The sequence below is a fragment of the Patagioenas fasciata genome, chromosome 3 (genome assembly GCF_037038585.1).
Source record: "Patagioenas fasciata isolate bPatFas1 chromosome 3, bPatFas1.hap1, whole genome shotgun sequence".
NCBI classification, from domain to species: Eukaryota; Metazoa; Chordata; class Aves; order Columbiformes; family Columbidae; genus Patagioenas; species Patagioenas fasciata.
In genome coordinates, this window is record NC_092522.1 from 31542808 (window position 1) to 31561639 (window position 18832).

At 37.3% G+C, this 18832-nt stretch overlaps 1 protein-coding gene across 6 annotated transcripts in view; it reads left to right on the forward strand.

Moving 5' to 3' along the window:
* The window catches only part of MTA3 (metastasis associated 1 family member 3), a 131288-nt gene that overhangs the window by 85177 nt on the left and 27279 nt on the right, over positions 1-18832 (forward strand). For 4 of the 6 annotated variants that reach the window (XM_071806052.1, XM_065835383.2, XM_071806051.1 and 1 more), the window contains exons 15-17: positions 100-186; positions 5670-5816; positions 16265-16296. In XM_071806052.1, coding sequence (XP_071662153.1) covers positions 100-186; positions 5670-5816; positions 16265-16296 — 266 coding nt within the window. Of the gene's footprint in view, positions 1-99; positions 187-5669; positions 5817-9633; positions 9696-16264; positions 16297-18832 lie in introns of those variants that run through there. The other 2 variants (XM_071806053.1, XM_071806055.1) reach the window with 2 other exon arrangements.

Sequence of the window (18832 nt, forward strand, 5' to 3'; positions counted from 1 at the left end):
ATTTGTGGCAAAAATGCAAATCAGAAACTGGTTGGTGCATCCTAATTATATTTGACATGGTAAATATTTAAACTGAGTTTTATTCTTTAAAATTCTCAGATGCAGATCGACACTTTGAACTTGCTGGAAATCCTCTGAAGATAAAAAGCACCAGAAAACCACTGTCGTGTATCATTGGCTATTTAGGTGCGTATCCAGAGAATAACAAACCAAACGAATGTTCACCGTGTACTGATACTAAAAAATTCTATATGCATAGAATGAGAGACTTATGCTTTTAGTAACAAGAAAACTAAAATTAATAGAAATTCTGGTCTGCTGTCAGTTGCGAAACTGCATGATTGGACTTGCAAGATGTAGGCTGAAGGCCTTCTGATACTGGTTTAAAATGGCAGAGTGAAAACTGATGTAATTTAGAACATGAAAAATAGACTGGTAGTCTAAATTTTTAAAAAAGGCACTCAAAGGAGAGATTCTCAGTATGCTCAGTGCTGCTCTACTGTGCCCCTGGAATCTATTTGTAATACTTCTACGTATTTAAAAGGAGGAGACCTCAGTCACACTAAGACACTGTTCTTTTAATTTGATGGCAGAGTTTTAAAAGATACGGTGAAATCTCTGCTGAAATCACAGCCAAGACGATGATGAACTCACCTAAGATAAGGGAGAGAGGAGAAATTTTAGTAATTGTGATTCCTTATTAAAAAAATTAAAATTGTCCTCTTTGCAAGGAACCACTACTGACCATTAAATATTTACACAGTCATAAGAGCTGAGATACCCCAGAGGCTTTTTATTAGTCCTCAAATATAGAAATGAAACCATTGATCAGAGAAGCAGTGAATAATTCTGAACTCTATTAATGCCATTCGTCAGAAGTGAAGCTGAGGGTAGAAGTCAGTCTAGATGTTTTGCTCAAAAGTTCAATCAACGTGAGGATTTTTTTTTATACTAGAGCGAAGCAAACAATAATAGTTTATTGACTTACTGAAATAGAATTCAGCTATTAATGAGCTGTACTGTTCTTCCAGAACATCAATTTTAACAAAATCCAAACTTCGAAAAGTGGGTAATGAAGAATTATAGCCACTCTCACTGAGTTTTGATTCCTTGTGCCCTGGAGTTTAAGAAAAAAGCCAGTGATAATTTCCTGTGGGCATCCCAGCTGTGTTTGTTGTGTACATTGTCATTCTGGTGAAGGAGGAGAGGACTGCTTTGATTGACCCGGTGGGGCTGTGGTTGCAAGGGGACAATCTGGCAGGAGGCAGATGGTTCATCGGGCTGACTCCGTCTGTACAGTCAAAGGAAGAAATGGCAACAGGTGTAATCTTGGAAGATAGCACATGTTTTTAGTGCCATGTTATTTAGCAAGCGAGGGGTTGTCTTGATACTTCTGGGAGCATAAGTCTGTAGGTTTGTTGGAAGTGAAAGGATGAACAGTGTCAGATAGCGTTATGTCTACTTGGGTGAAGGTTTTGTAGGAGATTACAGTGCTAAAATATACCAGATATCTGTAGAGTCCACTTCCCATGCTGTCAAATGCTAAGCAAAGTTATCTTACTACGGTTGAAGGTAAATAGTATGTGTTGCAGGAATATGAAGTGTAGCCAGCGTAGTTACAGACGTGCATCTGAATGAGCTATGTAAGGATGGCTAGAAAATATTTTTTTGTTTGCTATCTGACTTGGTGGGGTTTTCAATTTAGTTCATGATGTTTTTTTATTTGTTCGGAATGTTTGTTTGCATGTTCCAGTGAATAAGTAGTGCTTGCATTACTTTTTCTTACAAAATTTAGTATTAACTCTAATTTTGTAGCTTATACAGGAGGCATTTTGTTGTTTGAAATTTCTTCCATGCAGTTCCCACAGACATTTACTGTAATATAGTTAACTGTGCCTCCCAGGGTGCTGCTGTTCTCAGCCCTGTTGGTAAGGCAGAGAGGATTTTGGTGCCCTGCACATCCTCGGTCATTGTGTCCCTTTATCCCTGTTCTGCTTTTTGGCTGTCGGTTCCACAGATGAGGTAGGTTCAGCATTAAAAACAGTCACTGTCCTGCAGGGATCTGGGGATAATCCCCTCTAGTGTCTTCTGTCATTGCTGTGCTTACTGAGCAAACCACCTAAGGTGAACCCGTGGCTAATTACATGCCCTATATTGGGGGTGTCAGACTCATTTTCACCGGGGGCCACATCAGCCTCACAGTTGCCTTCAAAGGGCCAAGAGTAATTTTAGGACCGTGTAAATGTAGGAGTAATTACATCCAAGATGCTTACTTAAGGCACTCAGTAGGAGACTTCTTTTTTTTTTTCTTGGGTTATTATTATAATTTTTTTTTAACCTAGTGACATTAATTGAAATGGAAGACATTTTTAGAGTTGTTATTGCTATTTACCTGTTTGAGGCTGCAACCTGGTCTTATAAAAAAGAGGTTCCTAATATGTAGTTCAGGTTTCTTACTCATGTTTGATTTTTATTTCAGAAATTATTATACAGTCTGAATCTGGCTGAATGGTTATTTGTTGTTTAACTGAAAGGGATAGGGTTATCTGGATGTTACAGTTAGATTTCTGAATTAGCAGAAAGTGCTGGTGGCTAGAGGATTTTCAGTGAAGTACTGAGCAATGGTAATAGCAGGAATTAAAAGATCCATAATTACTATTATGCCATAATACTGTAATATGATGGGATTGTCAGGGAGTCAGGAAGGACTCAACCCATTGAGAAGTGGTCCTAGCTGTTTAAGTTCCTTTCTGGAACTTAAAAGGGGAGCTTGGTCTTGCTACCTTCCTTTACCGCAGAAAGAGGAAAGACAGCCTTTGAGGTAAACTAATGGGGGATTAGTAGCGTCCATGCTGAAGAAAAGTTGAAGGAAGGAAATGCTTCTTTCTAGAACTCTTCACTCATCCTGAAAATATAAAATTACATTTCCTATACACTGTAGATGGCAGGGTTTTAAGTGTTCTCAGATGTTGATCCAGCTGCTGGGATTATTGTGGATGTTGCTGGAGGTCTTTGGCAAATAAGGTGATATTTTCTTGGTATTAGACCTGAAAATTAATAATTTCTTTCGGAAAATTGGAGCAGATTGCCAAATGAGCCTTTTGGAATCCAAAATTCAATCAGCAAACGCAACAAACCTTTCTATTTCAGCCTAAAGTTTTGTTTCAGCAGTCAGTAGTGCTCATAACATTAAGCATGCTTCTGTTCCCATTTCAGTAAAGAAGCAAAATAGGCATTTGTTCTCCATAACATGAAAAAAGGGCCATGCCAGGTAATCCGTTGGGAGCTTAGTGTTCCTAAACTCTTTTATTTGAAAAAGCAGATGAGTACTGTGGTGAATGGTAGTAAAAAGCTCTCATCTGAAGTGGTGAGAAGATCGGTAACATCAAACTAGCCTTGACATGCACACACAAATCTACAGGACTGCTCTCAGGCAATTTAGCTGCGCCCTATTTCTGTGTTATTCTAATGCTGGCCCAGTGCGTTGCCCTACTCCACTCTTTCTAATCTGACCCTCTTGAAACATCTTGGATGAGGGTGTTCATGCTTTGAGACTATGGTTGCAAGCTCTGACCAAAGCAGTGGTAACAATTAAGCAAAGTCTTTTCAAATATGAAAGTCATTGGCATTGTCTCCTCCTGGCATGCGGTTCCCAGTACAGCTTGACCGGGTCATTGTGGCTGTCCTGCTCCTTTCCACCTGTGTGGACACTAATTAAAGTGTTTGACTGGTACCACCTTTCTATTTCTGCCTTTTAAAGGTTGTCGTGACTGTTATGGTGGCACCCCCAGCCCTCCCTGCAGCCATGGCTGGTCCCCAGTTGCGGTGCAGGATTTGGCACCTGCAGGCTGTGTATGAAGGCTTGTGAGGCAGTGAGAGCCTGAGGCCAGTCCGGTGAGCGCTTGCGTGTCAGGGTCCCTTGGTGTTTCTGAAAGAGGAAAAGTTCTGCTGTTGCAGGAGGCTTTGTGCAATGGTTTCTGTTTCTCCTGTGTGATAGTTGTGAATAGCAGTGGATGGAGGGCCTCCTCCTTGGGTACCTGGCCTCATCTAAAATGATTTTGCATGTTCCCAGCATCTGTGCTTTATTTTATAAACAGAAGAGCAGAAAGAAGCACTCTTTGGGAGGTGCAAACCCGGGCTACAAATGAGAAAGAACTTAATTTTTGTCTACTGATCGTACTCTGGAGGAGACTGAGGGGAGACCTTATTGGCAGCTATGGCTTCCTCACAAGAGGAGGAGGAGGGGGGACAGGCGCTGATCTCTTCTCTCTGGAGACCAACAACAGAACCCGAGGGGATGTCAGGAAGATGTGCCAGGGGAGATTCAGGTTGGACATTAGGAAAAGGTTCTTCCCCCAGAGGGTGGTGGACACTGGAACAGGCTCCCCAGGGAGGTGTCACAGCCCCAAGCCTGACAGTGTTCAAGAAGAGACTGTACAGCACCCTCAGACACATGGAGTGAACTGTGGAGTTGTCACATGCAAGGACAGGAGTTGGACTCGATGATCCTTGTGGCTCCCTTCCAATTCAGGACATTCTATGATTCTGCTCCCCTTGGACAGCTGACTCTCCAGATCCATCTCCCAGCCCCTCTGCCCTCATGGTCTCAGTCCAGAGGTCTCTTCTGCTCCATGGGGAAATCAGGTGTCTGGCCAAAATTGGGCTGCGAACGCCTCACAGCCTGTGCAATGCTGGGATGCAGTGCCCCGCAGCTGTGTTGGAGGGATGGGCACCTTTGTCCAGGCGGCCTGGCTTCCCTCACAAATTCAGGTCTGTCCAAGGACATACACAGTGGTGACATTTTGAACCCAAATATGTGATAGGAGTAAGTAATTCAGCAAGTTCCTGGTGAAGGACAAGCAGACTCTGCTAAGGCTTCTTTTTCTTGGTTTTATCTGAGAAATTTCCATACAATGATATCAACTTTTGGCAAATATGGCAGCTACTACCCTGAAGTGTGCTGGCCAGAAGCATTTCACTGCCTCTTACCTTTCTTCCTCCTCCAAAATAATACTGCCTCGTGAACTGTATTAGATACTTGGGGTTATTTGAAACCCCCCCATAATGATTCTGCGTGGGAGTCTGGCAGTACCTGGAGAACTGAACTTAATGATTTTAAGGAACACTCTTAATGATTTTTCTATTCCTGCTGAAGTTTTGAGGTAGTTTCAGCTTCAGAGCCCTTCTGTGGTCAACTCCCTGGTCATTTGTGTTTGGGAAGATCCTTCAGAGCTTGTTATTGTGACAAAAAATTGAATAGCTTGAGGCATTGAGGTGATTTCCCTATTGTAAAATGCTTTTATTTTCTTGCTGAAGATCTACAGGTGTGTAGCTGCAATACAAACCTCCAAAGGGCAGGAAAATGTAAACATAGACCTTTTTCAGATTGATTTGTATTATCTCTTCAATCTCTGAAATCCTTACGCATCTACACCATACTATCAAAGCTGGGCAATCTAAAGGGAAATAGAGGTTTTTCTTGGGGGAACTGTAGGTATGAAGACATGCACCAATTGTTATTCAAGCTCCTGTAAACACTCTCATGCTGAAGAAAATTTCACTGAAAATACAAATGTAAATTTAATATGTTGAATAGGCTATTTTATTTATTTATTTATTTATTTAAAATCAAGTATTTACAATCTCTCTCTCTCTTTTGTCTCAAACAGAGATTCATCCTGCAGTGAAACCCAATGTAATCAGGTCAACACCAAGCCTTCAAAGTCCAAGTGCAAAACGACTGCTTGCCCCTCCCAATCACTCTTCACTAAGTATTTTGGGAAAAAGAAACTACAGCCATCATAATGGTCTTGATGGTATGTGAAGGATTATAGAAGGAATATTCTTTAAGTCTCTGAATTGCAAAACTTTCTGTGGACCTGAGATGACATTAAATAAGGGGGTACAGACAGACAGAAATGTAAGATATGGAAAGCATATTTATAACATTGATCCTTATTGCAGTGAATGGTGATGTTTATTCATTGAACATGGAAATAGCAATGCAACCTTTTACAAAAACTACTTTTACCATTTTTCTTACTAATCGTGGTATAAAAGAACAAGAAAAAAAACCAAATTTAGTGAAGGCTGAGATGCAACAAATGCTTTATTTTGATTTATTGCATTGCATTTTTATTTTAAGAAATATTTTGCAGAGATATGCAAGACCATTTGAATCACTCTGTGTGAAATTACTTGATACATAGATAAATTGCTAAATACTGGACCTGCTAGTTTACAGCCAATCTTTTGGCTAATGTGTAAATTCTAGACACAGCCTAGTCCATATTCTCAACACTGTGATTGGTAATAGAGGGAAAATAGCTCTTGATATCTTGGATCCCAAGACCGGTGTCGCAGGGTCAGTTGAAACAGTGAGCAGTCCTGGCACTAGAGACTGATGGAAGGTGGGAGCTCCTTAGAAAAGCGACTGTCCCTGCATTTATACCAGTGCAGAGGAGGTGGGAAAGGTTGTGTCACAGAAGTACAGGGGAGGCTCTTCCTGCACATGTGCAGCACCAGAGGTGATGTTTAAACCTGATGTATGCAGCCACTTCATTACAGTATGGTACAAATGGAGAGCAGATACGAACCTGCGCAAAAAGAAAAAAAAGAGGATGGAAATTTGTATCTCAAATACTCTTTTATTTTGAGAAGTGACTCTGTACTACATTTTTTTTTTAAATACATTTTAAATTATTACCAAAATAAAGATTTTCAACTGGAACTGTGAACAATTTTACCTCGTGCCCAAATAAGAGGAGAATCCAACAGGATGTCATTTGTTTGCACATAAAAGAAATACCTGTGTTCCTGAACTCTCCTTTTGTGAGATGTAACTTCTGTAAACCATTAGCTTATTTGTTCTGTATTGGAGTAAGGTTGTTGAGATTAGAAATCTGAAAGAAGTTAGGCTCTGAAATAGACTGTTTAGGACATGATCTCCATGAAAGAGGTGGCTGTTTTCATACTTCACAGAATAGGTTGAGGTAGAAATGAGGAGGACTCTCCTTTTAGACAAGCTAACAGAAATAGTATTCCAAATACAGGAAGGAGAACATGATCTGTTATCCGTCATCTTCTCATAATGGTTGTGTTTCTCTGTCGTTGCCAATGCTATTTGTATCTTGCAGTGAAAAGATCTGCTGTACAGTTAATAATGCTTAAATAGAAATCACTGCATAATGTGACAAAAAGTGGACATTTAGTGTCCAGAGAAGAGAGGATGGTTTGGTATTCTGCTCAATGTGCAAACAGCCGCTGCACTGTAGGCAGATGATGTGCGTGGCAACACGAGCTGTTGGGTGGACCAAGATGGAAACCAAGTGACTCTTTACTTAGATAAAAAGATGATGCCGTTGATTGGCATAGCCATAAATGCTGAATTTCCACGGCAGCTTTTGAGCTTGAAGTTCTGCAGGGATGGTCTGGTTCTTAATGAGTGGGAGGGTGAACGAGTACTGGCCATTAGACTGAAGTCCCCACAGGAGCTTTAAGTGATGAACGACTTTCACCTGGAAATAACGATGATGTTACATTTCTACTGCAGAGAGGGCTGTAGCAACAAGTTCAAGGGAAATATTGTTATTATAGTGTTCCTATAAGGAGGCATGCTTGGAAGTATTTATGTATTTTCTTCTACTTAGTATGTGTATTCCAAGTGAAGAGTTTATAAAACCAGTCATTACCCACACTGATTAGTTTGTATCAAACAGTCAGCTAACTGTGTTAAGGCAATTTGCACAAAGGAATATCTAATTTGAAAAATTAGCATTGAGAACTGAAAGTCATTGCTTTTGGAGATAACAATTTCTGCTTATCTATTTTCTGGGAAAACATAACCTTCTGGAAAGCATATATCCGAAAGAACTGAAATCTGTATTTTGTTAGTGTAAAAATAGCTATTTTAGTATTTAAAAGGGTCTATTTCAGTTCTTATGCTAGCTCTTGTCTTTAATTAAAGCTTGCAAAGTGTAAATAAACTGCAACGAAAAAGCAACAAACGAGTAGTAATGATACTCAATAGCATAGATCCTCTGTTCCTTTTGACTTAAAAACTATTTCCTTTGATATTTACCATTTAACCCCTTCTCTGATTATTGGTAAATATCAAATACATTTTGGGGCTGTAATTTTCCAGCTTCTTTGCAGTACGCAGCCAAAGCTCCGTGACCAGATCAACTTGGGAAGTGGTGGTTTCTGTGTAATTGCACAGACCACAGTGTGCTAGTTGTGCAATGAAAGGTTTTGCCAACCTCTAGAGTTTTTTGTTACTATAAATGTACTAAAAAGCTCTTCTGGTTCCTAAATACTATTGATCGTTGCAGGGCTTATTGCATTTTGTCAATTAACGGTATGCAGAAAGCCAGCTATGCAGATGATCTGTTCTGTCTTTCAATCAATGCTTTGATGAAATGAACAAACAAAAAGGAGCACAGTGGGCTTATATTAAGTCTTGCTGTTTTATTAATGTTATTTACATAAGAAATGTCTGCATGTTCAGGTTGTTTTGTTTTTGTGTTTTTTTTTCAACACTACTACAAATTTGTCATAAACATGCCATATAAGTGTGTTAATTTAAGATATACAATAATTTACAGCATTCAAGTAAATGTCACTGAGACTTGTGTAAATGTATATTTAGACTGGCATATTTAAAGTCAGTCTTACTGCCTTGGTGAGTTGAGTGCCATATTTTGACAGAATTTGTTATTAACAAAATAATAATTATTGTCTCAGAAATAAAGCAGTGTAATAAGGAAATGGCACTTCTTTATGCCTGTACAGGGGCGTGGGGGAAGATTTTGAGAAACATCATTAATATTTGGTTTAATGCTTTTAAGAGCATAAACAAGAACATTATTATTTCTTAGGGAGTTATGTTGGTTTGAGTCTTGATTTTGGCCAATGCCACCCAAGTTTCCCTTTCATTTTTGCACATATGAACAGTCTTTCATTTCTGAGTTCTGTTGCTCTTTATGGTGAATGATGAGGGAGCTCATTTATCTCTTCATAAATGGTGCGGTTTGTGCCCTGATATCTTGCTATTAACTGAGCTGTTTGCCAGTCACTGGTGGCTGAGAGATGTAGCTGTATCCATGAAACAATGGGTAAGGCAGACACATAAATAAAATTGCACTGCTTATGCATTGTTTATTGCAACTGGACAGAGGGAAGATCTTGTAGTTGTTTGTGTCATTTATTGCAGGAGGAAGACATTTTCTGAGTGGTCTTAGAAAAGTGGTTTACATTTTTATTTTCAGACAACAGTAAATCTTGCATTCTGTAGGAGGAATGAAAAATGCCAGAAAGTTTGGGGTTTTTTTTCAGTCTGGAAAAAAATTGCAGTGCTTTAGGGAGTTTTTGTGTAATATGCGTGTTGGTGCTTTTAGCTATTCTGAGATGCAGAATTTCCATCGTTGCTGAAAATAAAGTCAACACAAGATATTTAACTGGTTCTCAGCAGTGAAGACAGCCTCTTTCAAAGCGGAAAACTCTTGTCTTCAGAAAATCACGGCATTGCAGAATGTTACGTGTATCCAGATTATGACTGGAGTTGACAATGGGAAGATCTAGGTGTGACTGTAAAGTGCTTTGTAGATTTTTTTTAACCTGATCTTTTAATTACAGTGTCTGAAATTATTCTGAGCAATTACATTCATCTACAAGCCGCTTAACTGTGAGCAACCGTACATCTAAGTAGTCAAGTTTCACGTCAGGCTATTGTTTTGGCAGGGTGAGTAATGATAATTTTCCGTATAATATTTGGAAAGATCAGGTAAAGGTATTTTACATGAAAATAATCTCTTGTCATCTGGCAGGCATTTCCTTACTTTTACATGCATCATAACCAGAATATCCACAGGATACCCAAGATATTAATGTCACTAATGAGCAACAGAAATCAGTCTGTACCCATTGATACCATTTCCATGACTTGTGGGCAGAAATGACAGGACAGATTGTTCACATCTGGAGACTTCAGTCAACAGCCCTGACCCTCCTCCTCTCTTCCCCTGCCCAGACCTTTCCTGCTGTATTTCAGGCTGAGGTGTTCTGATGCCTTCAAGAGGATTCTTTTAACAGTGAGATTTCTGGAAGTGGTTGTATCTAAGAAGGAGACAGCTATTTTGGGGCCCGTTTTCCTAGGAACCTGCACATCTCTGGCACATCAAGATGAGAAAGTTGACATAAGCAATTGACAAAGGGAGAAAGACCTCAAAAAATGTACCTTCTCTCATAGATGCTATTTTGGTCAACCCTTCTCTCTCTGGTTATGACTAATAGCATTGGCTATTGAGGAGATAAACAAGGAAGAAAGCCTTGTATTTCGTTCCTGTTTTCCCAGGGGAATTCGAAACTCCCCTTGGACAAACACGTGAAAATAAACATAACCTAACTGACAAGCAGGGAAGACAGGAGCCTTTCCTGCCCCAAATTTTCTTGAAACAGAGTAAACAATTCTAATACGTGCTTCATTATGACTAACTTCATGTAACCCTATATGAAAGTACATGTGAGTGACGAAGTTTTCACTCTAGGATGGAATATCTCAGCAGAGGGAGTTGTTTTTTTCCTTGAAGATGTCTGGTCGTTGTTGTCACAACACTATTTTTCAGTAGAGATGGAAATGTTCTACTGTGGTAGCAGGCTAGCATCATGAAACACATACCAGAAAACATCTGGCACTCCATTACTTTAAAAACTAAACCTTAAATTTTCTCTTACATAGTAATAAACTGTAAACCTACCTAAATTGTTATAAAACCTCTTTTACATACCAGTGATTTCCAGCTGAAAGAGGAGAGATGAGACACGTTAAATAAGCTATGGGAATCCACTTTTACTGTTTGTTCCTTGCTGAAACACGAAGTGTGATTAATATTGAATTGTTTATACCCACTCTTTCCAAACGTGAGAAATAAAAGTTATCTATTGTTCCACAGTTTTTCCTCTGAAATTTACTTTGGGCATGCACATCCTTTGTATAGCCAGCAAATGTTTTGAAATGTTTTGCTACAGATCTCTTACTGAAATGTGTGCACTGATGTTGATGGAAATGTGAGCATGGAAAGCAGATCTCTCTGGGAAAACTGGTGTTGTGTTACTGTTATCTACTGGAGAAGTGAAGGACTATAAAAAGGGTGTTTATGACTCTTAGTTTTATCCCAATATGTATTACTCGGAGTGTTTATTCATGCCATGATATGAAAAGCTTTATAGTAAGAGCTTCATCGTGCCTTTCTGTATAAAGTTGTTAGCGCCATTTTTGACCCTCAGGGGATGAACCAAACAACTTTTTTACCTTTAATTTTTGCAACTTGCACAAGAGTAGCCAATTTCTTTTGTCTTTAGTAGCAAACTAAAATGCTCTAAAGCTTGCATTTCTGTGGTCAGTATATCCACTTGTTTTTGCAAGGCTACAAATGATGGTACTGGAGATGATGAACCAATGACAATCTCCAGAGCAACCAGATTATGTACCTGGAAAATTACGCAGTCCTTAATTAGCCCAGGGCGTACCGCTGACATTGTCAGTCATTTACAGAAATAAGTTACTGCGTCTCATGTTTGCATGTCTCAAACCATTTTTTTTTCTGTTTAAATTTTTGAGTCATAAACCAATGTTCTTCCTTTAGTTAGTTACAGTGAGCTGATGATTTCCCCCCTCCACAGTTTGGTCTTCATCCTTCCACCCACAGTAATGCAAGTGACATTGTGGCTTAACATGAAAAATAGTCAGCAAGGAGGAAAATATTGAAATCTGTGTTCTTTTTGTCCAAAAAATAGAAGAGAAATATTTTTGCCCAGTATTTATTAAAGTAGATAAAATTATTTATTATCTTTTAATGATAAATGTGTGGTCATCATTTGCCTACATTGAATTCACATTACAATTATCTTCCAAGTATTTGAAGTTCTTTGATTAAAAATAAAAGAACGTCTTTCCATGCTGTCCGAAGTCTTCTGAAACTGCAGAGTATTTTTTCAGTGGATAAAGGTAAGCGGTGTGACTTTTGTGTGATGGATTTGGTTACATGAGAACCTAGGAGGAGCAAAACCATTTCTGCAAACACGTTTCCTTGAATTTCCTCTGAGAAGCAACTGTTCTTAAACATGAGCATAGCGTACCACTGTGTTGCGGGCTTTTAAAATATAGAAAATGATTGCTTTTCTTTTGCAAAAGTAAAAAGAATATATCCATTCAACTGTAGTTCTCAGACCTATTGCATCTTCTGAAATGCGAGTTATTTCCAAGGGTGGAAGTAACCTAGAAACTGAATAGGGGCTTTTTACTTTTTTTCCCTTCTTTCAAAAATGTATCTTTGGACTTAAAAGGCTGTTTTGTGTACATTTTTTTCAGGAAAAAAACACAAAGCTAGAATTGCAATCATACTTTGATGCACCACTTTGAGTGTGCCAGACATCACTTCCACTTTGTTGTGCTAAGGAAACAAATGCTTATGAAAATATTACAGCATTTTATCTTTGTATTCACCAGTGTAACACATGCTTCTGATAAGTCTGATAACAACAGGGGTTAGAATGAGAGAGATATGTGGGATTTCATATGGAGGAAAGGGGACTGCATGCTGTACGGCCCTATTTTTGTTGCTGAATCAGTGTCTCTTTTTTTAGATACAGGTAATGCGTAGACATGAAGTTGCAGCAGCACTGGCCTTTCTAATTAGCAGAATAAATCAGCTCTTAAAACAGCAAACAATAAGAACAACACTATAATTAAGTTAGCATTTAAAACACAATACCAGAGCCTAATTCCTGAAATCACTACTTTCCCCTGGTAATATTTTAAAGAATTAAAGTTACAGAAAGAGAATCCTGTCTGTTGGGTAACAGTATTAGCAGCGTATTACCTCGTGAATTACGTGTTCTGGATTCGGGATCTGGAGTTGATACTTGGAAGTGCTTCTGTGTGTGATTACTGTCAAATAGGTTGATTATTTTTTGGAAGCTGTGATTGCAGAGCAATAGTTCTTAATTTTAGTATGTAATGCAATAGGGGAAGCACCTTCAAAAACTGCTTAGGCAGTATAACTGGAAAGATGTTGCGGCTGGGAAAAATGCTCCATGATAATTTTGTACTATTTTGTGCTTTTTGCTTTTCTCATCTGTATGTTGTTTCTCCAGTGTTTCAAATTTCTGTTTTGGAAGATTAAGGGTCTTTCTTAAATTAAGTCAAACTCAGTATGATTATAAGATATATATATATTTATATGTATATATATAATTTTTTTAATGATACTTTTGAAGTAACATCTAATGTCACTTGTCCTAGTGCTACAAACTGTGTTTATATATATATATTCATAACCCAAGTGGAAAAGAAATAATGATAGTCTTCCTTTCCCAGCTTATTTCATAAGGTTCTCCATCCTGAGTGAAAAGGTTCTTTATAGTCTTATGCACCATGATAAGCTGAGAGTGTTACTAGCATTAAACACCTCTGCTATTGACTGTCTGACTTTATTTTCCACGTGTCTAAATGACATTATCTTGAAGCATATTTATTCTGGAAGGTTTAGAAAACAGCACCTTTCACCCACTGGTATTGTTGGTGGCTCCATTAATATAAAAGAGAAGGGTGAATATCAGATAACTAAATTTCCAATCAGCAGGCTGATTAAATAATAGTATGTATAAACACAACACATGAACAGCTGGAAAAGGACTGGAGTGTTAAGGATGTGGTTTCTGTCCTGACTTGAAGAACCCTGAAGGTAAAAAAAAAAAAATTAATATGTTGCTTGGGGATAATATGTAAACTTGAAATAATTCTGTAGTTGGCACCACGCTTTAGCAGTGGACTTTTTCTGATTTAACCTTAAATGGTTTTACAGTGGGAAATTTTATAATCTTCTAGTGCCCGTAAACAGGGAGAAACACTTGATTGATTAGTATGGTTGATAAAGCAACTTTTAATGTGACAAAATTTCTTTTTACGACCTGCTCATTTCTTTTTGGGTTCAAAAAAACATGTTGTAGAAAGAGTATACAAGCATCCTAGGCTGCCATTGGTCTATCAGTTTCTTCACAATAATGAACTTCTACACATCTTGGCAGTACTGAAGTTGCATTTACTTTGATTTACTCGCATCACATCACCAAGACCTGTTGTTAGTGATGTTGTCTGACCATTTCTGTCTAAAGTGGAGTAATCTGCGTCACTGGTGCTTCATCAGCCATAAGGGGAGAATCATTCTGTATCCTGGAGTTTCCTTTCTACTGAAGAAGTGCAGGTTATTGCCTTGCAGAAAATCATTTGCCTTCAAGAACTCATTTATAAACCAAGTGTCCACTGGTGCCTGTTTCACTGAAATTCAAGCCCGATTATTTAAATCTAATTCATTCTAAAACTGAAAATTCAAAGTTTTGACGTTTGTGGTTTAACTAAGCTCTGTTGCCCTCAAGCTGACATTGGAGGTTGCATGGGTGTGCGGACCTTTTGTAAAACACACCATTTTGAATGCTGTGTGACTGCCTTTGTAATTGGAAACACGGCCTTTCTTCCTTAGTTGCCTTAATTAAAAGCAAAGTTTTCCACAGAATTGGCTGATGTGTGTTCATGCATAAACATTGGTCAGAATCCTGCCAGTTCAGGGTGTAATTATTTTCTGGAAGAAATCACTGTCTCCTCAGTTCTAAAACCTGAATATTTGAGTATCAGAGTATGTAAGAGTTTAAATTGAGTAACAATGACTCTTTAATTAGCAGCCTCTGCTAGATCCTAGAATCTTTTGGCTATGTCTACTTATTAAACTGTTCTTTCTTTAGCTTTTTATTTATGGATATGCTTGGCTGTTTCTAAAAGATGTTTATCAACTTAGATGATATTTCAGTATCTGCAGCAATAAAAATTAAGAAAAAGATATGCAAAAAACAGATAATGTTTTTATTGAATGATATAACACAGGGATATTACTCTACAAATATAACACCTTTCTTCACTTCTTTGCTTGGCTTTATTAATGGGTCATCAATATGGTAATATTTTAGACTTTACAGCTGTTGGCATTGCATTAAGAATGTCTGTAAAGTGTTCTTCAAAAATACGTTATTTAACAACCTCCAGGTACATGTGATGGTTTCTCAGTTCCCTTTAGGGAGATATTATCTTTTTCATTTGTCTGTGGAACTGAGAGGGTGACTTTGGGGCAATTGTGACTGAGCAAAGTGGTGGCTCTACCTCCATGAATGCAGTCTCTGTGTTTTCTCAGGAACAGTCTGGTCCTAAAACGTTATTTCACTGGGATGTCAAAAAAATAAACATACTTGTAATAACAAAAATAACTTCACTGTGAAGATAAAAATTGATCAGAATATAGAGTTCTTCACTCTGCTGTGATCTTTTCTTACTTTGTAAGAGTGCCAAATATACTCAGGTATCAGGAAACAGTAGACTGTCACAGTATTTAATTTTTATACTACCAGTTTAAAACTTGCCTGAAGGGCTGGTGACCCAAATATATTTTTATATAAGGTAATTTTTTGTGTGGGAAAAAAAGAGAAGAAAAGGCAACTGGGAGAAAAGCCCACAACTAAAATATTGGTGGTTTTAGGTAGGTTTTCACATTATAGAACATATATCAATTGGAAATTATTGATACCTGTATTGATATATTTTTAATTAGATTTTATTAAGGATGAAGACTTCTATAAATGTTCTTTAAATACAACGGTGAGTGAAGCTGACTGATACCTGATTTATCATATAGGAGAGAATAATTAAGATTTCAGGTTGTTACGCTTCTCAATATACTCTGTCAATTTCAAACTGAGAATCAATCTCAAAATTTCTCAGGAAAAGGATTGTCTAATTTTATAAAGCTTTTTGAAATGGGAATAGTAATGGAATTATGCTGATACTATTTGTATTTTTTTCTGCAGAGCTAATCCTCCATGTTAAATGATGCCATATGTTAAAATCAAAATGAAAAAAAAAAAGACTTCTTGAAACATGAATTATGAATTACTTCCATTTTTATATTTTCTTGCAGAAGAGGATAATTAAGCAAAAGGAACGAGTGCAGTTAACAGCATACTATAGTGTGCCATATGTTTTCAGGACTAGTGATGTCTCTCATGCTCGTTTCCTGAGAAATCTTTCTCATCTCTGTATTTCTGATACATTTGTTGTGGTACCTGAACAGCAGCAGCTTAACCTTCAGGCTGAGCATCAGAAAATAGGGCTTTTATGGATAAATGCAATACTCTAATATGCTGTGGTTCTTTTGTTTTCCAGAATCATCCAGCCATACAACAAGAACAATAATGGTAAGTACAGAAGAGATTATAGGTCTTGATCTATCTATAGATATGATTTTTTTGCTTTGAAAACAGAGCTTAAGAAGTACAAGCGCTGTCAGTTTGAATACGTGAAAAATCCAGTTACAATTCTGTGTGTTATATGTTTAAGTGATTTTTGATTATTTCAAATCAGTGCTGAAAAAATCTCTAGCATTGTATGTGTATCACCTGTGCCAAACCACATTTAAAGTTCAAAACAATAGCTGAGTAATTTCTTGCATCATGTTCCTGTGTGGTTGGTTTGTGACTTTACCTTGAAATTTCGGGTTCCAGAAACAGAGAAATGTTTAAACGGACAGATACATCTCCAAAAATGAGATTAAAAAGTTTTATGTATAAAACTGTCATGGACTTAATGTCCATCTTGGGTTTTTATACCATGAGAAATTTTATTAGTCTCTTTCTGTTTTGAACTCTTAATAAAAGTTAGACAAGGAGTGAAAAAAATTTCACATAGATAAAATGTTTCTCTGACTGGGAATGATTCATACCTATCCTGTAGATATTTGGAGGAAGGGCTCTTCACTTTTGGAAGAAGAGCAATTCTTGAGGCAAGTTTTGAAATTTTAGAATAGAACCCCCCCAAAAATGATGTGAGCTTGTTATTTTTCATTCCTACAGTTTTCAGGCTGTCCCTTCAAGTTTATTATCTCTTCCGTATGTAGAGCATTTGTGTAAATTCCCACACAGATAATTGATTCCACAGCAGACAACGGGTAAATTTAGTTCATTGCCTTTGACATCAGTTGTCAATAATAGTCCAGTGCAAATGAAAAATGAAGAAGGACTACAGATCACAACATTTCGAAATAGTAGAGATATGTCTGGCAAAAGTGATGTTTTCTACTTGATGTGATATAATCCTTCTTTGTCATGAATTTGGTTTACATAGACCTATTTCAAAATAAGATGCTTAGAGTTATTTGACTGTATTCCTCTGCTGTAAAATTTTGGAAAGAATTGAAAATTTTTTCAGTGTTTCTTTCCAGTTCTGCATAGGTGTCAGGAAATGAGCTCGAGATTAATGTTAAAGTTGGTGAAAAATTACCCTTCATTTCCCTTTGTGTTTTTTCCTATTAATTTTACTCTGAAGACATTTTTTTCAGTCTCTCTTTTCCATTAATATATCAGAACAGCTCTAAAAACTGACCCAAAGAAATGGGGATTTTACCTCTATACATTTCTCCTCACACCAAAACATGGCCAAACTTTAAAGAAAGGTTTTAAATCACTTGAGTTCTCAAAGTTCCTGTGTTGTGAACCTCTGCAGACCTCTCTGCTGACAACTCAGACTGCTCAGACTGATGTTCTGCAGTCAAAGAAATGTGCAGTAATTGTCCATTGCACTTAAATAAAGTACAATTAAAAATAGGTTTTCTGTTCAGACAGTGTGAAAAGGTTATAGCAATATTCACTGCAATTAAACATAACTGAATGTGCCATGGAAAATTTCTTACCCTCCGATGAGTAGGCAGAGTATGTCAGTCAACCCAGAAAATATACTATTCAGTGCATTAGAAACAGTGTGAGATTATCTATTCAATACAGACATAGTAAAGCAATACTGCTGAGATCAGTTTTTCAATTACCACTGCAATAAATAATTACTCTGAAATAAAGTCCCCTTTATCTGGCTGATTATGGTTAATATTATAACAGATAAAAAGTTAAAGCATCTTCAGTCAATCAGGATGTGAGAGATATAGCACTAAATCTATATACTGCCTCAGACCCTGTAGTGTAAAAAAGCTTTTGTCTTGCCAAGGCAAAGTATTTGAAGTTGCATTTGTAGGTGGTGAATTAACATAAGGCATTAAATGTGATCCTGTCTCCAAAGATTCAGATTTATGTTAAAATCAAAGCCAATGAGGAATATAGTGTACTTTCCTAAGGAAAAAAGTGCTGCAGTTTATTTGAGAACATTACAAGAATTCTTCTTTGTTATTTAAATACAATGGTGCTTCCCAATTTTTTGTTTCAGATATCTGTTCATAAAACCAAAAAACTAGAAAATGTTTTAAGGGTCTCTGTGAGGGGAGGGTGAGGAAGGGGATCCTCTGTGTGTAAACCACAAAATACATTTCTTCTTATTCTGTGGATAGATGCCTAGATTAGTCATTCATTTCCAATTTACTCATTTACAGAAATAAATATTTGCTTCAAAATGCTACTTTTAAAAACATGGTTTATTCAGACATTGTATAGCTTTTGTGTAACTTCCATGAAACACAGAGGCTATGAACATTGTAGTATTATAGCCATGATGCTTAGGAAAGTCAACTATTGGGATTTTGTTGGTTTGGTGTGGGGTTTTTTTGTGGTGTGTTTTTTTGTTTGTTTGTTTGTTTGTTTGTTTGTGTTTGGTTGGTTGGTTGGTTGGTTGGTTTTTTTGTGTTTGTTTTTTTTTTGTGTGTGTGTGTGCATGTGAGTGTTGTTTTTTCTTTTTTTTTCTTCCACAGAAAAGTCAGTGACTTGGATTTTCAGTGTTAGATCTATTCTATGT